The following is a 26,409-nucleotide window of genomic DNA, read 5'->3' on the forward strand; positions in this document are numbered from 1 at the left end:
ATCTAGAAGTACAACTAGTTAGAATTTCAATCAATTAGGTGATGGGATTAATTACTATTGAGGTGAGATTAAAAGCAGTGATGAAGTGTTTAGTGTGTGTTTTGATTTAAATGTAAATATAATGATGAGATGAAAATAAAAAAAATTGATTATATTTAAATTTATTGTTACACTGACAGTGTTCTTTTTTTATTTCACAAGTAACCTTAAAAAATTAAGGTGCGTCTCTCTTTTTTAAATTCCACTGACAGTTTACTAAATATTTTCTCATAAAAGAGTACTTATATTATATATATATATATATTAAAATCATTGTATAATAAAAAAATATTAATTAAAATCAGTATTATATTAATGGAGGGGTAAATGAGAATTATACCAATAATGGGCAGAGATGAGTTAGGCCCAAGTACCTGGAAGAACAATGGACTCATGTATGGCTCTCACTTGTGAATCTAGAACTCTTTACAACAAACCATAAACATGCATTAATAGTTTCAGTTCAGGTTATTCAGAGATAACTGAAAACAAAAGGAAAAACTGTCAATTTCCTTTTTTACTAGCTTAGTTTTCTGATTTTTTACCGACTTCTGAAGAAAACTCTCCGGTCCCCTTTGATAGAATTTACCTGTGTCATATCCACTGCCTACTCAGCTCGTCACCACCTGACATCAACAAGACGTAGCAGAAACAGAAAATGAAACAATTGCACCAAAAAGAAAAACACGATATCGAACTATTATAGACAAGTCAAACATCAAGATTCTGACGGAAAACCCCAAGTTTTTGTCAATAGAACTGACCATTTCTCCATCCGGGTGATTTTATTGCCATCTTACTAAGAATGTCTCATTGCAAGTCTCAATCTACAGGGATTATGATCTCATTTATTCCTTCTATTGAATGAGTAGTTTCTGGTATTTTCTTTTGATGTTGTGACTAACAGGGACATCAAGCCCGGGTTCATGTAACTTTGTCTGTTTACAAGGGTCTAGAACCATGTCCTTATGTTAGCCTCGTGTGATGGCTGCTTGCATATTGTCTGAACAAGCACACCTTGCTACAAGATTAATGGATTGCCCTATTTCATAGTAACAGTAAGCAAACATAACTTAATTCTATAAAGATTTCAGGATTGGAGCTCAAAGGCTATATTACCCAGACTTGGGATGAGTATCATTACGAGCGTGCTCATATTTTCCAAAAATTTTCATATTTAAAGGATCGTATTTGTACCTCCTCCATACTCATGTTGGAATGTGTCAAAACACATGGATCGCGTACCTATAATTTAGAAAAAGTTTGGATAACACAGCTCAAGGGATCAAAGAGAATAAATTGTACTTTGATTCGGTACAAGTACCACAAAACTTATGTACTTGGGATTTAAATTACTTTTTATCTCCTCTACTCAAAAAATAAGTAAATTAGTTTCTTACATTAAATCAAAGAGCAAATTGGTCCTTTTTATTAAAAGTTTCCTATATTTGTATTGTTAAAAACTAACATGGTTGACAGAATAATTAAACAGTGACGTGTGACATGTCACACCTACCTCATGTTAACGTATAAAGATTCATTTTTAATGGTAGAAATAGATGAAATTTAAAAAAAAAAACAGTTTGCTCTTTGATCAAACGTACAAGGACTAATTTGCTTATTTTTTTAGTAAAAGAGACAAAATGCAATCTTTAATTCCAATAGAAAAGAATGTCCATGTACTCGGGAATCAATCTTTATGAAATTTGGCCTGTTGATGGCACTTCTGGTACACCAGTAGCTCACCTGCTGTTAACCACATTGTTAACAACCAGCAGGATTTGGCTTTTTATGAGTTGCCATTAAGTGAGGGAAAGGCAAAATGTCAACATATAAAAAGTAGTGACCTAAATCTATATATTTTTATAAATGCGTGTATGTATGTATGCCAATAACATGTTTCTACCATGCAAACAAAAATAGCAGACTGATAAAATATATGAACCAATCCGATATATTTTCTTCCCATCCAATATTTTTCTGGCCTTTTATGGAATGGTAGAACATATACTCATCAATGTTAGACAAACATACGAGACATTAGATGCGACAGCAACAACAAAAAGCTCATTTACTAAGACAAAAGATTAACAATAGGTATCGAACACATACGTTGCATACCATTACAGATACATATCCAATCTTTAAGAAACTTGGGTTGTTGATGCCATTACTGCCTTATAGGCTTAACCATATTGCTATCAACCAGCAGGATTTGGCTTCCTATGAGTTGCCAATCCAAAATGGTGAACACAGTATATGTATATATATGTATGTACATGCCAATAACATGCTTTCTAACATGCAAACCAGATGGCATATTGAAAAATGATTTGAACCAAACAAATACATTTCTCCTCATCCAACATTTCTCTAGTCATTCGTATCATGGTAGAACAAATCATCATCAATGTTAGAACTCAGACAAACATACAAGACAAACATACAAGAAGTTTAGATGCAACAATAACTAAAAGCACATTTACTAGAAAAAGTATCATGTAAACCACAGTACTAGAACTCCGATTGCATTTTGACCCATATACTAAAAAATGGGCAAATTAATCCCTATATGTTAGATTAAAGAACAAATTGGTCCTTCTATTAAAAATTTCATTCATTTTTACTATTAAAAACTTGTCTCTATACATCAGTATAAGGTACAAGTGACATGCCATATGTTATTATTTGATTCTTCTATCAGCCACTGCAGTTTTTAAAAGTACAAATGGATGCAACAATAACTAAAAGCACATTTACTAGTAAAAGTATCATGGAAATCTCAATACTAGAAGTCAAATTACATTTTGACTTATATACTAAAAAAATATGCAAATTAATCATTGTAAGTTACATCAAAGAACAAACTAGTCCTTCTATTAAAACTTCAATTCATTTTTACTATTAAAAACTTGTCCCTTTACATCAGGTACAAGTGGCATATCATATGTTATTGTCTTTATTATTCTATTAGATATGTCAGTTTTTAACAATATAAAGTGATAAAATTTTTAAAAATTAATTTATCCAATTTTTTAGTAGAGAGAGCAAAATGCAACTTAACTTCTTGTAATTTTGCACTCATTTATTCATTGGGATCCTTTACAATTTCCACCAATCATGTTATGTAGAAGACTAGGATAAAAGATAAATAAAAGGTTTGAGTTAAACCAATCCATTTGTTATCCCATCAAAACATACTTTTGTACAAAAAAATGCAAGCAATAAAACAAGATATGATAAACAAGTAAACTTTGCAACTAAGAATCCAACATTTACTAATTATAGAATCTACATTAGCAACACATCAAGTAAGCAGAATGAACAGAAAAAGCAAAGACTAACACTGTATAATGGACCTTCCAAATCTCTATGTGTCTATGGTATTCCCAAGTCCAAATGAGAAATGTTCACGAACAGGTGAAAACTCCACTAATCCAATATCCATTGCATACCCAGAAACAGGCAATTTCAACTCTCTCAACACACAAAAAGCCTCAGCCATTCTTGTTTTAGGCACTTCTTGAGCTACGGGACAATAAGGGATCCAAGCATCAGCTTTAAACTCTTCCCCAATTTCAATCCCTTCTTTTTTAATTGCCTCACATACCTGAGCCTGGAATTGTAGGAGCGTCATTGTTGGAGCTGGTGAAAGGAAGAGAACATTGTTTTCATTTGGGAAAGCCCCAATTGAAGAAAAAGAAATAGGTAAAGGTTCTTGCTTTGAAGCAAAGGACTTTATAACGGATTCAAGCTTTGCAGGATCGAGAAAAGGGCTTGAAAAGAGAGTAATGTGAGGCCTTGATTCGATTTCAATTAACTGAGTGCTGATTTGACGACGAGCCAAAACATTCCAAGCTTTTAAGACCTGGTTCTCAAGTGCTGGATCGAAGTAAAGCTCAATTGAGAAACCTTGTGACATTGAATTTTTTTTTTTTACGATAACAAAAAAGGATCCGAAATTTTTTTAAAAAAAAAACGGAGATCTAAAAGTACCCAGACAATGAAAATTGGAACTTGATGAATAATTAGGGATAACCAGGGAGGGGGGAAATTCAAAACCCTAGAAAGAACATGGGAATTAAAGATGCCCAAATTAGATTTGGTATTGTGAAGGCCAAAGAAGAAGGTACAAAGTGAAAAGAAATACAGGAATTTTATGTTGTTCTTTCACCTTTTTTGGCCAAAGATAGATAATAAAGAGGGGGAACTTTGTATGGGCAATTTGGAGTATCCATCGCCGTCCATGCGGCTCGCTCATAAAAGAGGAAAATTTTCTAAATTTCAAACTGAATATATCTTTGGCTTAACACCTCTTTTCACCCTGTATTATAGCTAAATTATCACTTTGGTACCTAAACTATTTTTATCAGTTTGGACCTTGTACTTTCTTTTGTTATTAGTTTGGCCCGTATACTTTAATTCTATAATCTTGTACTCTCTCAAAATTTAAAATTTAATCCTTATACTTTAATTTTGAGACATTAAATCTTTTATTTTTTTATTAAAAATCTTGATCTCTCCATTTAAACGGTATCAACGGTAAAATAATTTTTTAGCCCTCAATATTTATAATTTTTGTCAATCAGTCCTTACACTACATAAAAATTTTAAAAAAAAAATTTCTTATTTTAAATAAAAGCATAAAATTAAAAATTAAAACTTTTTCCAAAAAATTAAAAATTGTGGAAAAATAAAATGATTCTAAATATATTCCAAAATTGAATGTTATCTAAACTGCACCTGACCAACCAGTCGGATCAGGAATCAGTTGGGATATCAATTTGACGAGAGGTAAAAATAGGTTGACTCGCGAATCGGTACAGATTGATTGAACCAAGCTAAAAATTGGTTAAACGAACAATTGAACTATTTTCGATCTAGTCTAACCAATTGATTCTCAAAACGGCCAACACGATTGGTTCAAATCAAATAAATTATTTTAAAAAAAATCAAAGTTATAAAATAGGTTCAATTTCCAGTTCTACTAGTTTTTTAGTTTGGTTTAACCAATCCATACCAATTCATGAGTCAACCAGTTTTTTACCTCTCACCAGACCAATATCCCATTAGTTCTTGATCCAATTAGTTCTGCTCGGTTTAGATAAAATTAAATTTTAGAATTTTTTTATAGTTTTAAAAATCTTTTATTTTTATTTTGAATTTTAAACTGTTATTATTATTTTTTCAATTTTTTAAAAGATTATAATTATAGTTTGAATTTTTATTTTTTACAATAAGGAAAAGAATTAAATTTTTTTTAAAATATATATATGTACTTGGCATGGATCAAGTTGACAATAAACTTCACATGTTAAAGACTAACAAAATTTTAAAAATGAAAAAATCAATTGACTGCAAATTGGTATGCACCGGTAGAATTGGGCTAAAAAATCAATTGAACTAGTAATTGAATTGATATTTATAATTTTTGTAATATTTTTATTTTAAATAATTTATTTGTTTTGATTCAGTCGGATCAGTCGTTCTGGGAACCAATTAATCAAACCAGTTTGAAATCAATTCAACAAACTTTTTAGTTTGGTTCAACCAGTTTGTACCGATTCACAGGTCAACCGATTTTTTTACCTTTCACCGAATTGATACCTCAACTGGTTCTCGATCCAACTGGCTGGTTTAGATAACATTAATTTTTGAAATTTTATTTTATATTTTTAAAATCATTTTTATTTTTTGAATTTTAAAGAGTTTTTATATTTTTCATAATTATTTTTATTTTTAAAAATATTTTTATATTTTATGTAAAATATAAAAAAATTTAAATTTTTTATGTACGTTTAAAGAGTAAGGACTATATTAACCACGAGAGTTAGGTGAGATGGCAAATGTCTCTCCTACCTTAACCAATGGCCAAGGGTTCGATCCTCGTCCTAAGTATGAAGCAACTTTAAAACTCGTGGCCAACATCTGTACTGTAATGGGTCTACAAAATATGGAGGATTAATTACTAGACTCGCTCCAGTAGATACTTTAAGAAATAAAGAAAAAGAGTAAGGACTATTGACAAAAAAATTATAAATTTGGAGAGCTAAAAAATTATTTTTACCTTTGATGTTATAATCCAATTTCAGTAACTAATATTCATAAATTCCAACTCAATTTCTCTAAGTTGTCATAAATGGTAATTTAATCAAAGAACAACTAATGGGTTGGTTGAACCAATCTTAATACGTTGAAAATCTACAAGCATCACTCCAAAATAAGCTTGCTTACCTATTAATCTACGGTGGATTATGAAGAATAATCTTCAGTGGAAATGGATGGTGATGATTATATTTAGCCACTTACCTTAACTTAATTATGGCACAATTGATTTTAAGGACATGCTAAATTATTACATAAGTTTCTCTTATTTATTTCATCATTTGTTAATTTCTTCAATTTAATCCTTATATTATTTATTTAACAACTTAATTAATTTAATTACTAAGTTAATTCCATTTCTAATTCTCGTATTTGACTTGTAAATTTTCTTAGTTTAACTTACCGGATGGTTCGACTTAACAAATTCAATCTCGAAACTAATTTTTCTAACACAGACAAAAATCGGGTCATACATTATGACATTTTCAAATCAACTTCCATATCTAAGTTTCACCTAATTGAGTTAGTTTAACTCGTTTCAGAGCATCATCAACCCCCAGGGCTTGTAATACCTAATTCGCATGATCTTTTACATGCTATCGTTCATTATACTAATATTTACATTTAATTAATCAAATCAAGCATAAGTTATACATTTCACATATAAAGTAGAATCATCAATTACATAATACATAGTTTGTGGCCCCTGTCAATCGAGCACGGACTCAAGACAGTTACACGGATCATCCTACCATCACACCATTATAAATTGCATCCATTACATCATTGGTAAATTCAAAGTAATATGCACTTTACGCCTCATTGGCATAAGCCAAAGTAATGTGTGCCCAGTACCTCATCAGAATGTCTAAAGTAGTATGCGCTCAATGCCTCATCAGTACAAATCGAAGTAATCCCCATATAACTAATCCTTATGACATTTCAACTATACTGGACTCTATCTGAGACCATGTAATATAATATTCATCATATCAATATATAACTAATCCTTATGACATGTCAACTATACCCAACTCTATCGAAACCATTAATTTACATGGCATTTTTATATCATTTGCATATATTATCATACTTTCACATGCTAATATTTCTTTCATTATCTTATCATTCTTTCTTATATATTTCAAGCATTAAAACACATCTCCATATTAGCATTCAATCACATATATTTCACCATACTTACCAATCATGAAGCAAAGTACCAAATGTTACCTTATTCAATTAGATGCTTAATAAGCTAGAAATTGAAAGTACAACATTATTTGCATTCATCACCAAATACTTTCATAATCTCAATCATGTATAAGTATAAGCTTATTTGTATATATAACAAATTAAATCATAATCAACTGACTTAGCACACACACATATATATATATATATATATATATGTGAAAATAATAAAAATAAAGAAACACACAGATTTTTACGTGGAAACCCTTTCGGGAAAAAACCAAGGGCAAAGGAGAAGAAAATTCACTAAGTCGAATTCGAATAATTACAAGAGGAATAGACTATGTCTATTTATAGGCTTGTAAAGCCATATTTTAGAAAATCTGAAACACCTTAATCTAATCAATATCAAATAGATGGTATTTAATAAGATTTAAAAAACCTTATTCTAAAAATAAAATAAAGAAAGTGTAATTCTATATGGATTTTTCTTTTATTTTATTTTACCACTATATTTTATTTAAATAAGGATTCGGGTCACTAAATTCTAACAATCTCCACCTTGACACGAATTCTCAATGAACAAGTTCTTTATCGCGAACTCTCAGCGAACAAGTTCTCCACCTCTTCCATAAAACCCCTTAAGGGTTTAACTTCAACAATGAACACCAACCAAGTCTAAGCAATGCTCAAACTTGGTTATAGGAAGTGACTTAGTCATCATATCTGCAGGATTTTCATGAGTACTAATTTTGCTTACAACAATATCACCACGAGCAATAATATCACGAACAAAATGATACCGAACATCAATGTGTTTTGTTCTTTCATGAAACGTTTGATCTTTTGTAAGAAAGATGGCACTCTGACTGTTACAAAATACTGTGCTGATTTGAAGGTCTTCATTGAGTTCACTAAAGAGCCCCTTCAACCAAATAGCTTCTTTACAAGCCTCAGTAATCGTCATGTACTCAGCTTCAGTGGTAGACAAAGTGACTGTAGTTTGCAAAGTGGCTTTCCAACTGATTGCACAACCTCCGATTGTAAAGACATAACCTATGAGAAATCTTCTTCTATCAAGGTCTCCAGCAAAATCAGCATCAACATACCCAATGACTCTATCTCTAGTTTTTCCAAACTGTAAGCAAATATCAATAGTACCTCGTAAGTATCTTAAAATCTACTGAACTGCTTTCCAATGTTCTTTACCGGGATTCGCCATATATCTGCTAACTGCACTAACTGCATATGATAAATTTGGACGTGAACAAACCATAGCATACATGAGAGATCCCACTGCACTAGAGTATAGAACATGTGACATGTACTCAATCTCATCATCTGATTGTGGAGACAAAGCCGATGAAAGTCTGAAATGGGCTGCTAAAGGAGTACTAACAGGCTTAGCACTCTGCATATTGAACCTGCAAAGAACTTTCTCAATGTACCCTTTCTAACTTAGGTACAATTTACTTGCTTTTCTATTTCTGAGAATCTCCATACCAAGTATCTTCTTTGCTGGTCCCAAATCTTTCATCTCAAATTCTTCACTTAGTTGGGCTTTGACCTTTCTTATCTCTCCTTTATCTTTTGCTACTATCAACATGTCATCAACAAAAAGAAGTAGATACACAAAAAGAACCATCACTGTTTTTCTTAAAGTAAGCACAACTGTCAAAACTACTTCTTTTGAAATCATGAGAAGTCATAAAGGAATCAAACCTCTTGTACCACTGCCTTGGTGACTGTTTCAAACCGTAAAGAGACTTTTTCAGCAAGCAAACATAGTCCTCTTTTTCTGAGACTGTAAAACCCTCTGGTTGTTGCATGTAAATATCCTCTTCAAGTTCTCCATGCAAAAATGCAGTTTTTACATCTAACTGCTCAAGCTCCAAATCATGCATGGCCACAATACCAAGCAAAGCTCAAATCGAACTATGCTTTACAACTAGGGAGAACATATCTGTGAAGTCCACTTTTGAAATTTGACTGTAACCCTTTGCAACAAGCTTTGCTTTATATCTGGGTTCTTCAACTACTAGAGTCCCTTCTTTCTTTTTAAACAACCATTTACAATGAACAGTCTTCTTACCTTTAAGAAGTTTCACAAGATCCCATTTTTTTTGTGAAGTGATTCCATCTCCTCTTGCATAGCAAACATCCATTTTTCTGAGTTTTCACAGCTAACCGCAATCTTCAGCCACATTTAAAGCATAAGCAACTAAATAAGCTTCGGGATACTTCTTTGGAGGTTTAGTTTCTCTTCTAGTTTTGTTTTTGGCGATAGGGTATTGTGGTGAAGAAGCAACTCTAATCTCAATTTTTGTACTGGCTTGAAGAGTTGACTCTGTATTAATCTGATGCTCCATCTGCTTTTGATTTTTTTATTGGAAGAGTCTTTAAGAGATAAGTAAGGTAGCATAGCAGTTTCATCAAAAACAACATCTCTACTAATCACCACTTTTCTATTTTTAGGACACCATAACTTATTACCTTTTACACTAGCTTTATAACCAAGAAAAACGCATTTAATGGATCTCGGTTCCAATTTTCCATTATCAATATGAGCATACACAGGACACCCAAAAATCTTTAAATTAGAATAATTAGCAAGATTACCAGACCATACCTCTTGTGGAGTCTTTTTCTCAATGGCAATGAATGGAGATCGGTTGATAAAAAAACAAGCAGTAGAGGCTGCTTCTGCCCAAAACGACTTTGGTAAGTTGGCATTTGACAACATACATCAAACCTTCTCCATGATCGTTCTGTTCATTCGTTCCGCAATGCCATTTTGCTGTGGAGTATGGCGAGCTGTCAAGTGTCTCACGATCCCTTCTGACTTGCACAATCTATTAAACTCATCAGAACAGAACTCTAAGCCATTGTCTGTATGAAGGTATTTTATTTGTTTTCTCGTCTGTTTTTCAATCATAATTTTCCAAGACTTAAATACAGAAATCACATTACTTTTCTGCTTTAGGAAGAACGCCTAAACTTTTCTGGAAAAATCATCAATAAAGGTTAGCATATAATTAGCTCCACCTCTTGAAGGCACTCTGGATGACCCCTACAGATCAGAATGAATATACTCCAACGTTCTCTTCGTGTTATGGATTTCTCTGGTGAATCGAACTCTCTTTTGCTTCCCAAAAACACAGTGCTCACAAAATTCAGTTTGCAAATTCCTTGCCCATGAAGAAGTCCTCTTTTGCTCAATTTTGCCATGCCATTCTCACTCATATGCCCTAGACGCATATGCCAAAGTTTAGTAATATCATCATCTGACAAGGAAGAGGAAGCGACAGTTGCATCACTAGTAACAGTAGAACCCTGCAAAACATATAACTTAGCAATCTTTCTCTGCCCTTTCATCACAACAAGGGAACCTTTGGAAATCTTTAAAACCCCACTTTCAGCTGTGTATTTGTACCCTTTTGAATCAAGAGTACTCAACGAAATTAAATTTCTTTTCAATTCTGGAACATGTCGTACGTCACTAAGTGTTTTGACAACTCCATCAAACATCTTAATTTTAATTGTTCCAACACCTGCGATTTTGCACGAAGCATTATTTCCCATCAAAGCAACACCTTCAGACACTGTTTCGTAACTTGTAAATCAATCCCGATTGGGACTCATGTGGAAGGTGCAGCCTGAACCAAGTATCCACTCATCGCTTACTTTAGAATCATTGACAGAAGCGACTAGAAGTTCATCATCGCTGTAGTCTTCTACAATATCAGTTTCACTGAAATTTTCTGGTTGTTTTCCCTTTTGATTCGCAGCTTCCTTTTTAATCTTATTCTGTAGCTTATAGCACTCAGATTTAATGTGCCCTTTTTTCTTGCAGAAGTTGCAAGTTTTACCTCTATTTGAAGACTTTGATCTACCCTTAGATTTACCACGAGAATTTCGTTCCTGTGTCCTTCCACGATTATTATCAACATTCCGATCTTGTATCCCACGAACAATAAGACCCTCTCCCTGAGAGTCGGGTTTAACCACAAGATGTTTCATCTTATCATACGAGATCAAAGAATCATAAACCTCATCAACTGTGAGAGACTCGCGACTATATAAAATTGTGTCTCTAAAGGTTGAATAAGACGGGGGCAACAAACAAAGTAGAATCAACCCTAGATCTTCCTTATCATACTGAACCTCCATGGCCTCCAAGTTTGAAAGAATTTCTTTAAACGCTGTTAAGTGTTTGTGTACAGACGCACCTTCCTCCAAACGATGAGCATAAAGACGCTGCTTCATATGCAACTTGCTTGTTAGAGTTTTCGACATACATATTTGTTCTAGCCTCTTCCATAATGCAGCGGCAATCTTCTCTTTCATCACATCCTGCAAAATTTCGTTGGACAAATGCAGATGTAATTGTGTTAATGCCTTTCGATCCTTACACTTTTTCTCTTCATCTATTAATGTCGAAGGCATCTTATCTATCCCTAGCAGGGCATTCTTCAGATCCATCTGCGCAAGAACTGCTTGCATCTTAATCTGCCACAACGCAAATCTGGTGTTACGATCCAACAGCGGAATTTCATTCTTCAAGATGTTATTTCCGTAATCGAGATGAATAACCCGGAAACTCGGATACCAATTTGTGAAAAAATAAAAATAAAAATAAAAATAAAGAACACACAAAGATTTTTACGTGGAAACCCTTTCGGGAAAAAACCATGGGCAGAGGAGAAGAAAATTCACTATGTCGAATTCGAAATCGTTATAAGAGGAATAGACTATGTCTATTTATAGGCTTGTAAAGTCATATTCTAGAAAAACTGAAACACCTTATTCTAATCAATATCAAATAGATGGTATTTAATAAGATTTAAAAACCTTATTCTAAAAATAAAATAAAAGAAGTGTAATTCTATATGGATTCTTCTTTATTTTATTTTACCAATATATTTTATTTAAATAAGGATTCGGTCACTTAATTCTAACAATATATATGTAACATGATTCCAACCATATGTCAATTATTATAAAGCCCATGTTAGCATATTTGACTACATGAACAAGCATAACTCATCATTCTTCTTTATAAATTGTTTATGTATTTATTGACACAAACATACACATATATATCATCTATTAGACTATTATAATTTCAACCATTATCAATCAAACTTTTCATGAACAATATCAACAGAAGATAATATAGTTCCATTCTATTATTTATGACTTATATTTTAATGACCTAATTGCTTAAAATTTATAAGTAAAGAAATCAAATTATGCTAGCACAATCTGATTTTGCTATCATTACCCGTTCCGCTTTTGTCCCTCGACATCCCGACTTTGTTGTTAACTATATACATTAATTTGTTTACAAAAAATAACATTAGATCATATTCAACAAGGCATAACCAAAAACCAAGCATATTTGTACATTTTATAATTAGCTCTCTTTTTAATTTTTATATCTAAAATGCTTGTATCTCAATATTTACTTGATTGAATTAAAATCTAATTTCATATTTATTCTTTAGAGACCTCAAACTATTAATCTATAACTTTCAATAGCTTTGTCTCTTATTGGTTTGGTACCTAATAATACTTAACTAACCTTTTGACCTAGATTTAATCTAAGCTTAATCAACAATGCTCACTATGAATCCAACAAAATCTTACCTTAATCTAAGCTAAACATCCATTAATTCATCACTTTCAAGCTTCAATTTAACCAAAACTCAACCATGGCAACTTAATTAAATATCATCAATTTCGTAATTCAACATTTGGGCTAAGCTTATCTAACAATTCTAACTATTAATCTAATTAAAAATTGAAAAGAAAACTCACTTAAAGCTCCAATTTAGCTCATGTCAATGGTGGTTTCTTAGAGAAATAGTTAGACTCAACTCACCCATACACAATCTAACCCATTCAAAATTAATTTAACCCATTATAGAACTCAACTATCAAAGGTAAAAGTACTGTGAAGACCCTTATATTAGAAATTAGATTGTATTTTGTCCCATTTATTTTAAAAAGTAAATAAATTAATCATATAAATTAAGTCAAAGAGTAAGCGTAATCTAATTTCTAAAATTAATACTTTTACCTATTTTAAAATTAAATATTCGATATAACTAAACAAAAAAATTTAAACATAATTAATTTATTCAACTTTTTTTCTTTTTCTTTACAAATTTTTAAGGAAAAAAAATTCAGAACTAGACCTGCTCATGGGTCGGGCCACCTACTTAGGCTCGAAGGCCTGCCCGAGAATGGAAGGGCTTAGACAAAATACAAGACTCGAAAATGGGCTTGAATAAAATTTAATACCCTTTTTTGTATGGGTCAAGCCTTGGGTAAGATTTTTTGCCCAAATCCAGCTCGAATATATTATGCTATAAAAATATTATATTAATTATATATGTTAAATAATAATTATATATTTATATTTATATTAAATCACTAACCCAATAACAATTAAACCGTTATCCAAAACCTAAAAAAACTTACCCAACTAAATGACCTAAAATATAAAAATTATATTTAATACAATAAGATATTTATTATATTTATGATAATGTTTTTAATATAAATACTTTTAATGTATGTTTAATATGTTAAAAACTTTTAATTTAGTTTTTTTGTGCATGTATTATATTTTTAAAAATTATTTTTAAATAAAAGTTAATCTAAAAAATTAAATATTAGCATACTTAAATTAACCTTTTTTAAATTTGATTGGGATTGAACAAAAAAATAAACCCATTTTTCGAACAAGGTCGAACCCAAATTTAAAAAATTAGTCCAAATATCTTACACAAATCCGATCTAAACTTGACTTGTCCCGACTTATGATCACCTCAAAAAATAAAATAAAATCAATTTGATTATTTCGATTTTTTTTAACGGTTTAACGATAATTGTGTTTTTTTTTTTTTTTTTTGCCAACGAGATAATTGTCAATTTATTCAAAGTTTCAAACTTTGGCAAATATAAATTGAACCGACAGCATGATCACTCTATAAAACGGTAAGGTTATATTCGTAAATTCGAAATGTCTAGAGGGTAAACATGGAAACCGAAAACCTCTCGCTATTTTTTCTCATCACATATAATCCCCACAACCAAAAACCCTAGTATTGGGCCGCCACTAACCTTCACCTTCCCAAAATGACAACCCGCTTCAAGAAAAACCGGAAGAAGCGCGGCCACGTGAGCGCCGGTCACGGCCGTATCGGGAAGCACCGCAAACACCCGGGAGGTCGGGGAAATGCAGGAGGCATGCACCACCACAGGATCCTGTTCGACAAGTACCACCCTGGGTATTTCGGGAAAGTGGGTATGAGGTACTTCCACAAGCTACGCAACAAGTTCTACTGCCCCATCGTCAACATCGACAAGCTCTGGTCTCTCGTCCCGCAAGAGGTGAAAACCAAAGCCAACAAGGATGCGGCTCCGATGATCGACGTGACTCAGTTCGGATACTTTAAAGTCCTCGGGAAAGGTGTTTTGCCGGAGAACCAACCGATGGTCGTCAAGGCTAAGTTGGTGTCGAAAACTGCTGAGAAGAAAATAAAGGAAGCTGGTGGCGCCGTTGTTCTGACCGCTTAGGTTAGGGTTCTTCGTTAATTTTCATTTGGATTTGAATGACATTTCTTTGACATTAATGTCGTTGATTTTGGGTTCACTCTATATATATGTTCTCTATGCTTGTTTCGACTTATATATTCAACATTGCTTTTTGCATTTCTAAGTAAAAATACGTAAATAAAAATATTACTTTTAATTTTTATTTTAAAATCATAAGAGAAATATAATTTTTAAAAATGAAGTAGCTCTCTTATTACAAGTTTTTGAATAATCTTCTATCCGCGATGTTTATACTCGATTTTAATTTTAGGTTCAGATCTTGAATAATATAATGAAGTATCAAATAATTTTCCTCTTTTAAAAATACATAAATCTCTAATTCCATTTTTATATTAACAAAGAACGTACAACTACTAAGTCCCAACCAATTTCCTAACCCTAAGCCACCATATTATCATTCAGGTCTCATCATGTATCAAATCATTCGTTTAAGCTTGAAGATTCGTTTAAAAAGCAAAATGATTTGTATAAATATATTTTTCAAAAAGTGACATAATTAGTAGTTAAATTTGTTTTTTTTATAAAAAAATAAAATCAAATCAAGTGTGAGTTTGGATGAGCGGTACGTTTAGCTACGATTAGTTTAAAAACAGCGGTGGCAGTGAGATTAGATACTGTAGTGATACTGTAGCGTGAAACAAAAAGTAAGCTAAATGCACCTCACAGCAGTCAATCGCCCATCCAAACGAAGTCTAATTTTGAGAGGAAAAAATGCGATTTGACCCTCAAATTGGAACAAATTGGTTTAACCAACTCTTATAATTTTGATAATTATTTTTAAAATTTTTATGAATTTTAACAATTTATTTTATTTGAACCGAATGGATCAATCAAATAAGGGTCGATGGTTTGACCTAGAGGTGCTCATGGGCCAAGCCGGATCGGGTTCGAACCGGGCTCAATTAAAATTTTAGGCCCATTCATTGGGTTCAGGTCGGCTTGGCCCAAAAAAGGGCCTAAAATTTTGCTCAAGCCCGACCCAAATAAAAATACTAAAACCCGAGCTTTACCCGGCCCGCCCATATTTTTTTTATTTTTTTATATAATTTTTTAAATATATATAATACATCAAAATACTAAAAAATTAAAATAAATATTTTCCAACAAATTGAAAATAAATTTTAAAAATATGTAGACTTAAATAGCATTAAGATAGATGGAACTTAACAAGCAAATACCTCTAAAATAATAATAAAATTAACAAATGCCTTTAAAATAATAACAAAATTAATAATAAAATAAGTTTTATACAATATCCAAATAATAACAACAAAATAGGAGCAACTAGTAGTAATATGGTAGTAAAATAGGGAGAAAACAATAAGAAAATAACATTCAAAAACAAAAAAAAAATAGCAGATTTTTTTTGTCATTTAGTGAATTCGGGCCGGGCCGGGCTCTGGCCAAAAATACCTTGCCCGAGGCCTGACCCATTTTTTAAACGGGCTTCATTTTTTTGTCCAAGCCCATTTTTCTGGCCTATATTTTAGCCCAAACCCTCTCACATTTCGGGCGGGCCTTCGGGCCGGGCAGGGTAGCTTGACCCATGAGCAAGTCTAGTTTGACCAGTTTGGTTATTAGTTTATTTTAAAAATATTGGTTTTTGTATTTGTACAAGTTGATTAGACTTGCCCATAGGTTAGGTCAAAAATCTAAAAATTTTCAAGCCCACACTCGACTCTGTCGATCCCGCCCCAAATACCTATATCACTATTTTAAAATAAAGGTAAACTAAAAAATGGTCACTAAACTATTGTCATTGTTTTATTTTGGTCACTAAACTTTTAATTTTTTTTTAAAGATTAAACTTTTTGAAAATAAATATTTTGATCATTCCCCCCATAATTTGGTTGCAACTTCTTCAACCTTGCTTTCTAGATTTTTGTCTTATCTTCTTTAGTTCTTTCCCTACCCTACAATGGAAAACAAATTGGAGCAAATCGAAAATCAATTCAAATATATTTAAATAAAATTAAATTAAATTTTATTTAGATTAAATTATGATTTCTTTCCTTTTACTGTGTTTAAGTTTGGGCTTTAGTCGGGATTTTAATTTAGTATAATTTGATCTCATTACTTTTATAATATCGTTAGTTGATTTGAATGATTGACAAAATTTGTCATTTGGGTTAAAAGTTGAATTTGTTGAATTTTTTAAAATTAGAACTAAATTAAAAATTTTCTAAATTTTGAGGACTAAATTTATTGAATTTTTCAGAATTCAAACTAAAATGATAAATTTTATAAACATTGAGGGTGAAATTTCTTGAATGTTTTATATTTAGGATCAAATTGATAGAATGCGTAAATATTGGAGGGGTAAATTTGTTATTAGACCAATTAAGAAGCTCGCATCAATGTTTCGCCACTCATCTAGAGACAACTAACCAAAGAGTGACCAAAATATTTGATTTTGAAAAGTTTAGTGACTAAATAAAAAAAAAAATAGTTTAGTGACCAAAATAGAATAAGAGCAATAGTTCAGTGATATTTTTTGGAATTTACCCTGAAAAAAATGTTACTAAAATATATTATTTTATATTAATATTTATTTATCTTATAATTAAATTTAAAAGAAATATTAAAAAAACTTATTTAATTTAAATCGGGCCGGCCCGATTGAGGGACAAAATCTTTGCTCAAGTTGGGCCGAGCCAATCGGGTCCGGTGAGCCACCTAATCCATGGATAGTTCTACTGTTAATATGTATTTTTTATTATTTTAAATTGGTATTGAGTAGACAAATTTCATTTTCATCAAAATTTTGATGTGTCTTGAGTATTTTAATTATTTAGATTTTTTAGGCAATATCGACCTATCGACTTGTCCAATTGAGTATAAAATTTTGATATTTTTAAATTAATGTATTGTTTGATAAATTAAAAATTAATGCCATATTTGATAAATTATTGAAAATTTTCAACATTTAATATTTTAAATATGTTTGATAATCATTTTAATTTTTTATTTAATATAAAATTTTTAACAAAAAAGTGTCGAATTGATTTTATTTCATTAAAAAATTAAAAAATTATCATTTTTAAATAAAATGAGATATTCAAATTACCATATGTATTTTTTATCCAAAACTCTCAACATAATATAAAATATTATATTAATCAGATTAAAATTTTAAAAATAAATAATCTTTTAAAATCAATATTTACTTTTCTTAAATAGTATAATTATATTTAGTACTTATATTTACTAATTTGCTAAACAAAATTTTAATATAAATTTAACACTTATAAAATTAGGTGTCGAAAAATTAAGTTTTGCATTTAAATTATAAAATATGTCTAGTATATTATTTAAAATTAAATAGAAAATATAATTAAGTTGTTTGATAAAAGTAATTTTTAATTAAGATTTTTTTACTTTTAATATTTAAAAAATTTAAATGATTTTAACTATAAATATAAAATATTTCTAATAAAATTATACTATTAAATATAAAATATTATAAAGTTTTCAGAAAAAAAGTAAATATTATATCGAAAACAATGTCATTTAATATATATATATATAACCTCAACATTGATTAATCAAATTGAAATCCCCAATTGCAAAACCCAACAATTTGGGTGTTAAAAATTTAATGTCAACAATTTGGACTAAATTTTCTATATTAAAATATAAGAATTGAATCTCAAATTAAAGGGACAAAACCATAATTTAATCCAAAACACTAAGGGAAACTAGGTTTTAGCATTTATAAATATGTTTTCATGTAAATAATTTTAACAAAAATTTTAATTGTTTAGGTGAATAATCATTCAAAGTAAGTAAATAATTATTCTTTAACCATTCATTTGTGTGCTTTTTTTTTAAATAATGAGTTTTGCTTTCAAATGTAGCCTTTAATTTCTTGGATGAATCTTATTAGTTTAACAACATTGTTACCTTTGATTTCCTAAATTTTTGATATAACAATATTTGAGATAAATTTTATTAACCAAGTCGTTTAGTGTTCAAATATTTTCAAAGCTTTCAAGATTAACAAAGTAAAAAAAAAATTCAAATTTGTTTTAATTTATCTAAATGTCTTTGAGTCAATACTGAAGTTTTTTAAGCATTTAAAATATGTTAAATGCATTTTGATAGATAAGTATCGATATTTAGGTTTGGTATTGATACATTGCAAGTTGATCTGCCGTAATTTGATGCGTCAAATTAGGCTTTCCATTACACTTGAAGAGCTTATTCTCAAGCAATTTGGATGTCTTTTTCGTGCTTTTATTTAGTTTTAGCTTTTCGCTTGAATAAGTGATTTTGTGTGATTTCTACCATTACTGAAACTTGATTGGCCAAATGTGCCATAAGGAACCTAATGAGTCAATTGGGTGTTGTAGGGAGTTAATGGTGGCTCGAACGTGAAGAAAACATTACCTAGAAGGGTATTGTGATATCGAAGCATGGAAGTCGTGATACCCCTGACAGTGTTGAAACGAGAAGAACTGAGACTATTTTTAATGGTATTGCAATACCAGCCATGGGTATCGTGATACCGAGACACCCAATAACCTCATTGTCAAGACTATCATCGGTATCGCATTACCCTTGTCGAGCAGGGACAAAATATTACTTAGGGGTAGTCATTGTCTAACCTCAACACCAATTAAAATTAGACGCTGAAAGGCATTTTGGTCACAAAAATTGGGTTGTAATCAGCTGAAAAGCTATCTTTTGGCTGAGAGAAAAAAACATACTTTCACATTCTTCAAATTTTATTATCTTTTTTAGCTTAGGGTTTATTTACATTCTTTATCTTTTTAGGATTTAGACTTTAACTTTTCTGGTTTTTTGTTAAATAGTTAGTTAATTAAGTTTTTGTAGCTTGGTGCTAATTACTATTTAGTACATTAAACTTTCTTTGTATTTGCACTTTAATCCTTAGTTTTAGTATAACTCAACTTTGTTTTATTTTTATCTGATAAAAATCTCATCTATTGTGCTTTTATTTACCACCATTGCTGCCATTGTTGTTTTCCTCAAGTTTTTGCAAGAAAGCTTGAATTGTTATCAACCTTCTCTTGCATTTACTTTGATGTTTCTTTTGCTTGAATGTTGGATATTTGCTTGTTTAGGAATGAATATGAGTAGTTAAATCCTAGATGGTTGGTTGATAGAAATATTGTTTAGTTAATTTTTGGTTCAATGACTAAATAAAAAAATTTGGACTAAATTGAATAGACTTCAAAACTTAGGATTGACGCCCCTAAGAGAAAATTTAGATGAGTGAGACCGAGAGGAGATCTCATTGAGCACCAATTTGATAGTCATGAATTAGTTTGGTAATGTTGAGAGATAAACTGAACTAATTTGTCTAACTTGATAAAATTGAGACCGAGAGGTAAAATTAAACCAATTTAGGAGTGCAAGTGATTTAGATCCCTAATCCGAAAGTTAATTAACAACATGAAAGTTAACCAATTACTATTTTTATTGATTTATTAATTTTGTAATTTTTCTTGTTTTACAATTTAGTCATTGTTAGTAGTTAGATAATTAATTAGCACACTTAACCTCTATTATGGCTCGCAGTAATATGACACTTAGTGAGTAGTTAGCTAGACTCCTTAATTGCTTGCTAATTGTTTAGAGATCACTTAATCCTTGACTCCTTTAGGTTCAATCCTTGGAATACTTGGGTGTTCCATTAAACATTACGAATATTACAATTAGCTTATCACACTTGCAGATACTGCATTATATTTGATTGTTTAGTGTTGATTCTTTGCCCTGGTGTTCGCATGCCGATAGAGGAAGCAGTTAAGTTGTTGGTGCCATTTCCAGGGAGTCAGTGCATGATTGAGTGACTTTTGTGTGATTGTTACATGACTAAGTCTATAGATATGAATTTTGTTTTGTTTTGTTTGTTTGTTATTTGATTTGAAAACCACTTGTTGATTTGTTGGTGTTCTTTTTGTTTGAAGGGGTTGGTGTATGACTTGGACTGGTAATAGGGTTGTACCATTCGAACTGGAAATAGAAAGAATCTTGACACATGTTTGAAGGGGCCAACTTTCGAGAGGAGTCCAACCTCTAACGATAAACCCATTGATTATCGATCATTTGATCGACAATTCGAGAGTAAAGGAACGTGCACCCCCACTTCGCCAAAGACAAATGGAGCAACGCACATTGCGAGACTATGCCATGCCCAACCTAGAGGTAGCCTGAGGGAGCATTAATCGTCCTGCGACTAATGCAAACAACTTTAAGATAAAGCCGATGATGATCCAAATGATTCAAGGGAACCTTCAATTTTGAAGGTTGATGAATGAGGATTCTAACCAATATTTTAAGTGATTCCTAACCTTATTTGATACCTTTAAGTATAATGGGGTATCTGACGATGCCATACATCTTCGATTATTCCCTTTCTCTTTAATTGACAACGCTTTTATGTGATTAGACTCGTAACCGATAGACACATGGGATGAGTTGGCTAATCGGTTCCTAGCCAAGAATTTTCTGCTGTGCATAAAAATCATTTTTGAATTGAATTTTTTTCAATAGAATAATGGTTGACTTCTTTCTTGTGCTTTGCCATCATCTTTAAACACATTATCTTCTCTATTTCCAATAAACAATCTTAATTTACCACACACTTGACAAGAGTCTCGTTCTTTTCAATCACCCTAACAAAGCATGTAGTTGATTGGACAACTATGAATTTTCTCAAACTTCATGCCAAAATATTTAATAATCTTTTTTTAACTCTTTACACAAGTGAGGGAGCTTGGAAAAGGAAACACGTCTTTAAGTAACTCTAATAACAAAGTGAAAGAGTGTCTTATCCAACCACCTAAGCATTTCAACTAAAATGGTCAAACACAAAAATATAGTTTTGAATGTTTCGGTCCCCTATAAAGTTCTTCATTAGTTTAATCAACTTACAAAACTTTGCTGCTTCTCCATTTGGTTGTTGATAAGATGAACCTCTATCCATTTTAGGAGAATCATTTGATGGACGAGCTTTTTAAAAAGAAATTCCAAAAACAGGGTCTCACATGTTAAATGCATCCCACCTCTACATACCACTCCGACCATCCCATCACACCATTGGGCTTAAAAACACCCACTTATCCCTACACACCATATAGTGTCGAAACGATACGTTACAGATAATATGCAATCAAGCTGCTAGAATATAGGCAAAGTGTCACTGTACAAATCACTTTCTCCACATATACAAACCCATCCTAGTCACAGATACAGAAATAATAGATACAGTATTATCATGCATAACATGCTCATAAATAGATGTCATGTATATAGAACGTATATACTCATCAATATCCTACAAAAGGCAGACTATCAGAATATCAGATCACATAGTTTAGGGTTTGGTTAGCCCTTACTGACCCTACAGTCGTGCGAAATAAACCGTGTGACCCTAGAGAGAATTTCAAAATTATGGGCCCATATGCCCATGTGGCTTGCCCGTGTAGGCTCATACACCCAGATTGGCCTTGCCCGTGTGGCCCATACGGCTTGGCCCAAAACCCACACGTCTGTGTGGCATTCCTATATGGGTCCACAAGCTTGTGTGGCATTCTCGTGTGGGTCCAAAAGCCTGTGTGGCCCGCACACCCAACTTGGCCTAGTCCGTGTGCCCCATACGGCCACTCTCACACCACCACACGGTCGTGTCTTGCTCACGACCATGCCCTCGTCAAACACTCCGTCCTGTCTCGCACACAGCCAACCACACGACTAGGCACACTCTTGTGTGGCGTCGACAGTATGCACTTTCGGCTTTCACCGAAGCTTAGTTTTTCATGTTTCAGGTACACACCTGGTACAGTTTTGATGCAAAATCACACCCGAGCCGAACAACACCTAAAATCGATACAACAAATCTTCCAAAATCCGTCTTAATTCACAATTAAACCAACCCACGAAACCAACAGTAGTTTAATCCGACTACGATTTCGCAAGAGGAGAGCCCCTTTCTTCATGATTCACTGCTGCCAAAACTAAACATCAACTAACAGAAAGAAAAGAATATCATTGATTTGAATAGTTTAAAACGATTCCCCCCAACCCACACGAAAAACACCCCTAACACTTACCAAACCTCGCAAAAACACCGAAGAACTGAAAAAAAATGGGGATCAAATGACAAGATTGTGATAGGATTGTGATAGGATTTCAGAAGCAAGGAAACAAAAAGAATTTTCCAATCAACAGAAAAAGGAACGCCAAATTTGGGAGTTTGAAAGAGAGAGAAAATAATAAAAAAGAATAAAAATTAAAATAATAAAACAATGTCTCCAAATTCCTCCCCACTAACCCACTAACAAACAGCTTTCTCAAAATCCCAACTCCACCAAAACTCTAACACACAACCAAATAAATTAAAAGACAATTTTATATAAACTCACTTGACAAGGGTAAGGCTTGGATATAAAAATAACAAAATTTGGCAAAAAGGGGACTTGAATCCAAGATCTCACACACACACCTAAAACACTAAACCATTAAAGCAAATAAATTTATCAGGGCATTCTATACATGGTTAAGAGAATTATAAAAAATATATAAAAACTATTACCGAATAAAAAAATATAAGTCATATTATTTGATCAGTTTTGTAATTCAAGCTAGTATTCATCAAAATCTCATAAATTAACAAGAAGAATTATTTTAAGATATTTTCGTATTCGTTTTTCATATGAATTATGGGTACAATGAGTATATGCAGATTTGATTTTTCCTTAACTAAAAGTTTGACAAGTTCAATAGGCGAGCTCTTTGGGATGAATTTGATTTTTATATCATTATATTAATATATTACATTATTATATATTTTATATAATAATTAAATTTAAATAATTATTAACTTTGAATATTTATTATACATATATAATAATTACATTAAAAATTATTTTATATTCATAAATAATGTTTTTAAAATTTATTTTAATTTAATATAAATATGTATTGTTATTTATAATTTTTAATATAATTATATAATATTTAAAATATATTTTCATAATTCAGATTTCTCAGGTTTTAGATCGGATCAATCTTGAGCTTGAGTTTGGATTGGTCTTTGGTCGTTCTTGGACCGTTTTCAAACTCGGGTTTTATGGAATTAACTCTTTTTAAAAAGATAATAAGAGCAAAATTGACAAAAGGTCAATCATATATTACAAATTCAAAAGTTCCAAAGTATAATTTTTAAATTTTTAATCCATAAAAAATGTAAATAATAGAAAATCAAAATACACAAGGAAAAAACAATCTAGGTTTAATGTCCAAAACATGAGGAAATCTTGCCATTAATATTCCATTTAAGATAAAATCTATTTAATTATTGAGGCCACTTTGGAGGTTAACTCAAATTAAAGCATTACACACATTTCGACTGATGATGGTAATTGGATGCGGGGAATAGGAAGAAGTATTGGTAGATGTAGTGTATTATAAGCTGAGTTTTAGGCAATCTATGATAGTCTCCGTTTGGCTTGGGAAGCTAAATGAGCTAATGTTATTAGACAGATAGTGCGCAAGTTATTAAAGGTGTTCATGAAAAACGTAGAGGACACAATAATAGAGATTTGATTGTGTGAATCCAAGAATTTTAATGAAGAGTTCTCTTTAAACAAGCACCAATAGAGGTGAATTTGACTACTGATATTTTAGCTGATTTGATGAAAGGTGCTCCTATTGGCTTGAAAATATTTCATGCTGCTACTTTATAGGTTGATGATTAATTGTAGACATATAAACGAGTTACGATACCCAACATAAATACTATTGTTAGCTTGTAATTGAAGCTTTTTATTTCTTGTTAAAAAAAGAAAAGGAATTATGTTAGACTTTAGATAATTTCTACCTATCCCTTTATTTAATAGAAATAAAAAAGCACCAACCTCTTCATTATATATATATATATAAACATCATGAAATCAAAGCCTGGATTTGGTTCACTTATTGATTTGTTTGACAGTGGCATTATAAACTTTCAAGCCTTTCTTCCATTTGCCACTCCACACTTCATACAAACCAAAATAAAGCCTTCTGTCTGGTTGATCAGCAACAGTTTCCACCTCTAATGGGTCTGCCTTGCTTGGAAAATCAGTGGGGTCCCCAGTCAGCTTCTCCACCTCCAGCTTTTTCCACTTGTACTTGCCTTTCTTCCCCACCTTAGCCATCAAGAAAACCGGCGCCCCAGTCCAACCAGATGCACCCTTGTCGAGGCTCAGTCGGAAGGTGATATGATATGTGGATGGACTATCTAGTTTGGGGGTTATACCGGTTACTTCCAGCCACGACACCTGAAGCAGCTCTGCAAATTCCTCCTCATTTTTCCTATAATAAATGAAAAAGGAAAATCTTATCAGTTAAATATCCATCCTAAAAAACCAATAAATAAAAGTGGCACCTTGACGTAGATGGGCCAATAGGCTTAGCAATGCGCCAACAACGGTTGTCATTTCCCCATACAATGTAAAATGCTCTGGGTTTAAATATAAAGCACTCCAGTGAACCATCATCCTGCAGCTGCAATAAATTGTATGTAACTAAGATATTAGATTTTACAACATATTTTCAAACTCATTTTAATCATTTTCCTGGTAACCAAACAACAAGCTAATATTTTTCGAAAGTCATCGTGTGCTATTACCCGTTCTTCCATATAATCATAATTTGCTCTTTGATGAGGTTCTCTAGCCATTGTGAAGATAAAGGGGTTGTTATGTTTTTGAAATGAAATGTGAGCCCTAATTTTATATAATGAGAAAAAGTGGAAGGAATTCTTTTTTGCTTAATTCCTGAATAGGACCACTCAAAGCAACCCAAACAAGCTGGAAACCCAAAAGAATCAAACCTTTTTTAATTTACTGAAAAACGAAAAGAATCACAACTTCTTTTTTATTGTTTCAAAGTCTTTTTAACAAGAGGATGCACTCGAACTCCGCACTGATAACAACACCAATATCAACTGAATTAAATTGAAATTTAAGTGTGGTGCGATACATTTAATTTACTTTTTCTCTCACACTATAATATTTAATCTTATCGTCACCACTATTTTACACTAATCACACATATAAAAGCACCAAAGGGACTACTATTACTTATAATCCTTTCCATGGTTAACCATAATATTGACCAATTAACTCAACACTTATATTCTTTTTTTTCCTTTTTAACTTTTTTAATTTCTTATCATTAACATCTTTGCATACGCAATTTCGAGCCAAACTTTTAAATTACATTTATATAAAAAAAATTAATTAAAAATAATAATTATAAAAAATAAAATGAATAATTAATTCATGCCTAGACTCGCTCAAGTAAAATTTTTTAGCTTAGGCTCGGCTCAGCTCGGCCCACCCGGACTTGAATCTCATGCCTAGACTTTTTTATACTTTTAATTTGTTAGAAAACAATTATTTTAATATTTCTAGTGTATTTAATTTATTA

General features: G+C 31.6%; 3 protein-coding genes across 3 annotated transcripts; 1 reads left to right on the forward strand and 2 right to left on the reverse strand.

The window, feature by feature from the left end:
- Positions 1-464: 464 nt before the first annotated feature.
- On the reverse strand, positions 465-4,320 carry LOC108454746 (uncharacterized). Its single transcript, XM_017753304.2, has 2 exons — positions 3,385-4,320; positions 465-665 (listed from the first exon to the last, which is right to left on the reverse strand). The coding sequence occupies exon 1, from the start codon at positions 3,959-3,961 to the stop codon at positions 3,410-3,412; it is 552 nt and encodes a 183-aa protein (XP_017608793.1). The 5' UTR covers positions 3,962-4,320; the 3' UTR covers positions 465-665; positions 3,385-3,409.
- Positions 4,321-14,421: 10,101 nt separating this feature from the next.
- LOC108455737 (60S ribosomal protein L27a-3-like) lies at positions 14,422-15,088 on the forward strand. Its single transcript, XM_017754279.2, has one exon. It carries the CDS (start codon positions 14,485-14,487, stop codon positions 14,923-14,925), a length of 441 nt encoding a protein of 146 aa, XP_017609768.1. The 5' UTR covers positions 14,422-14,484; the 3' UTR covers positions 14,926-15,088.
- A 9,647-nt stretch (positions 15,089-24,735) lies between these two features.
- On the reverse strand, positions 24,736-25,722 carry LOC108455623 (protein PHLOEM PROTEIN 2-LIKE A9-like). The gene is made up of 3 exons (XM_017754163.2): positions 25,607-25,722; positions 25,364-25,482; positions 24,736-25,290 (listed from the first exon to the last, which is right to left on the reverse strand). Exons 1-3 carry the CDS (start codon positions 25,655-25,657, stop codon positions 24,906-24,908), a joined length of 555 nt encoding a protein of 184 aa, XP_017609652.1. The 5' UTR covers positions 25,658-25,722; the 3' UTR covers positions 24,736-24,905.
- Positions 25,723-26,409: the final 687 nt, after the last annotated feature.

The sequence above is a fragment of the Gossypium arboreum genome, chromosome 9, assembly GCF_025698485.1.
Source record: "Gossypium arboreum isolate Shixiya-1 chromosome 9, ASM2569848v2, whole genome shotgun sequence".
Taxonomy (NCBI): Eukaryota; Viridiplantae; Streptophyta; class Magnoliopsida; order Malvales; family Malvaceae; genus Gossypium; species Gossypium arboreum.

Bases quoted from the DNA above. Each gene is read 5' to 3' on its own strand.
- LOC108455623 (XM_017754163.2), bottom strand. From the start codon at position 25,657: ATGGCTAGAGAACCTCATCAAAGAGCAAATTATGATTATATGGAAGAA. The intron at 25,483-25,606 runs GTAATAGCACAC...AATTTATTGCAG, and splicing joins ATGATTATATGGAAGAACGG to CTGCAGGATGATGGTTCACT. The intron at 25,291-25,363 runs GTGCCACTTTTA...CATTTATTATAG, and splicing joins ATTGGCCCATCTACGTCAAG to GAAAAATGAGGAGGAATTTG.
- LOC108454746 (XM_017753304.2), bottom strand. From the start codon at position 3,961: ATGTCACAAGGTTTCTCAATTGAGCTTTACTTCGATCCAGCACTTGAG.
- LOC108455737 (XM_017754279.2), top strand. From the start codon at position 14,485: ATGACAACCCGCTTCAAGAAAAACCGGAAGAAGCGCGGCCACGTGAGC.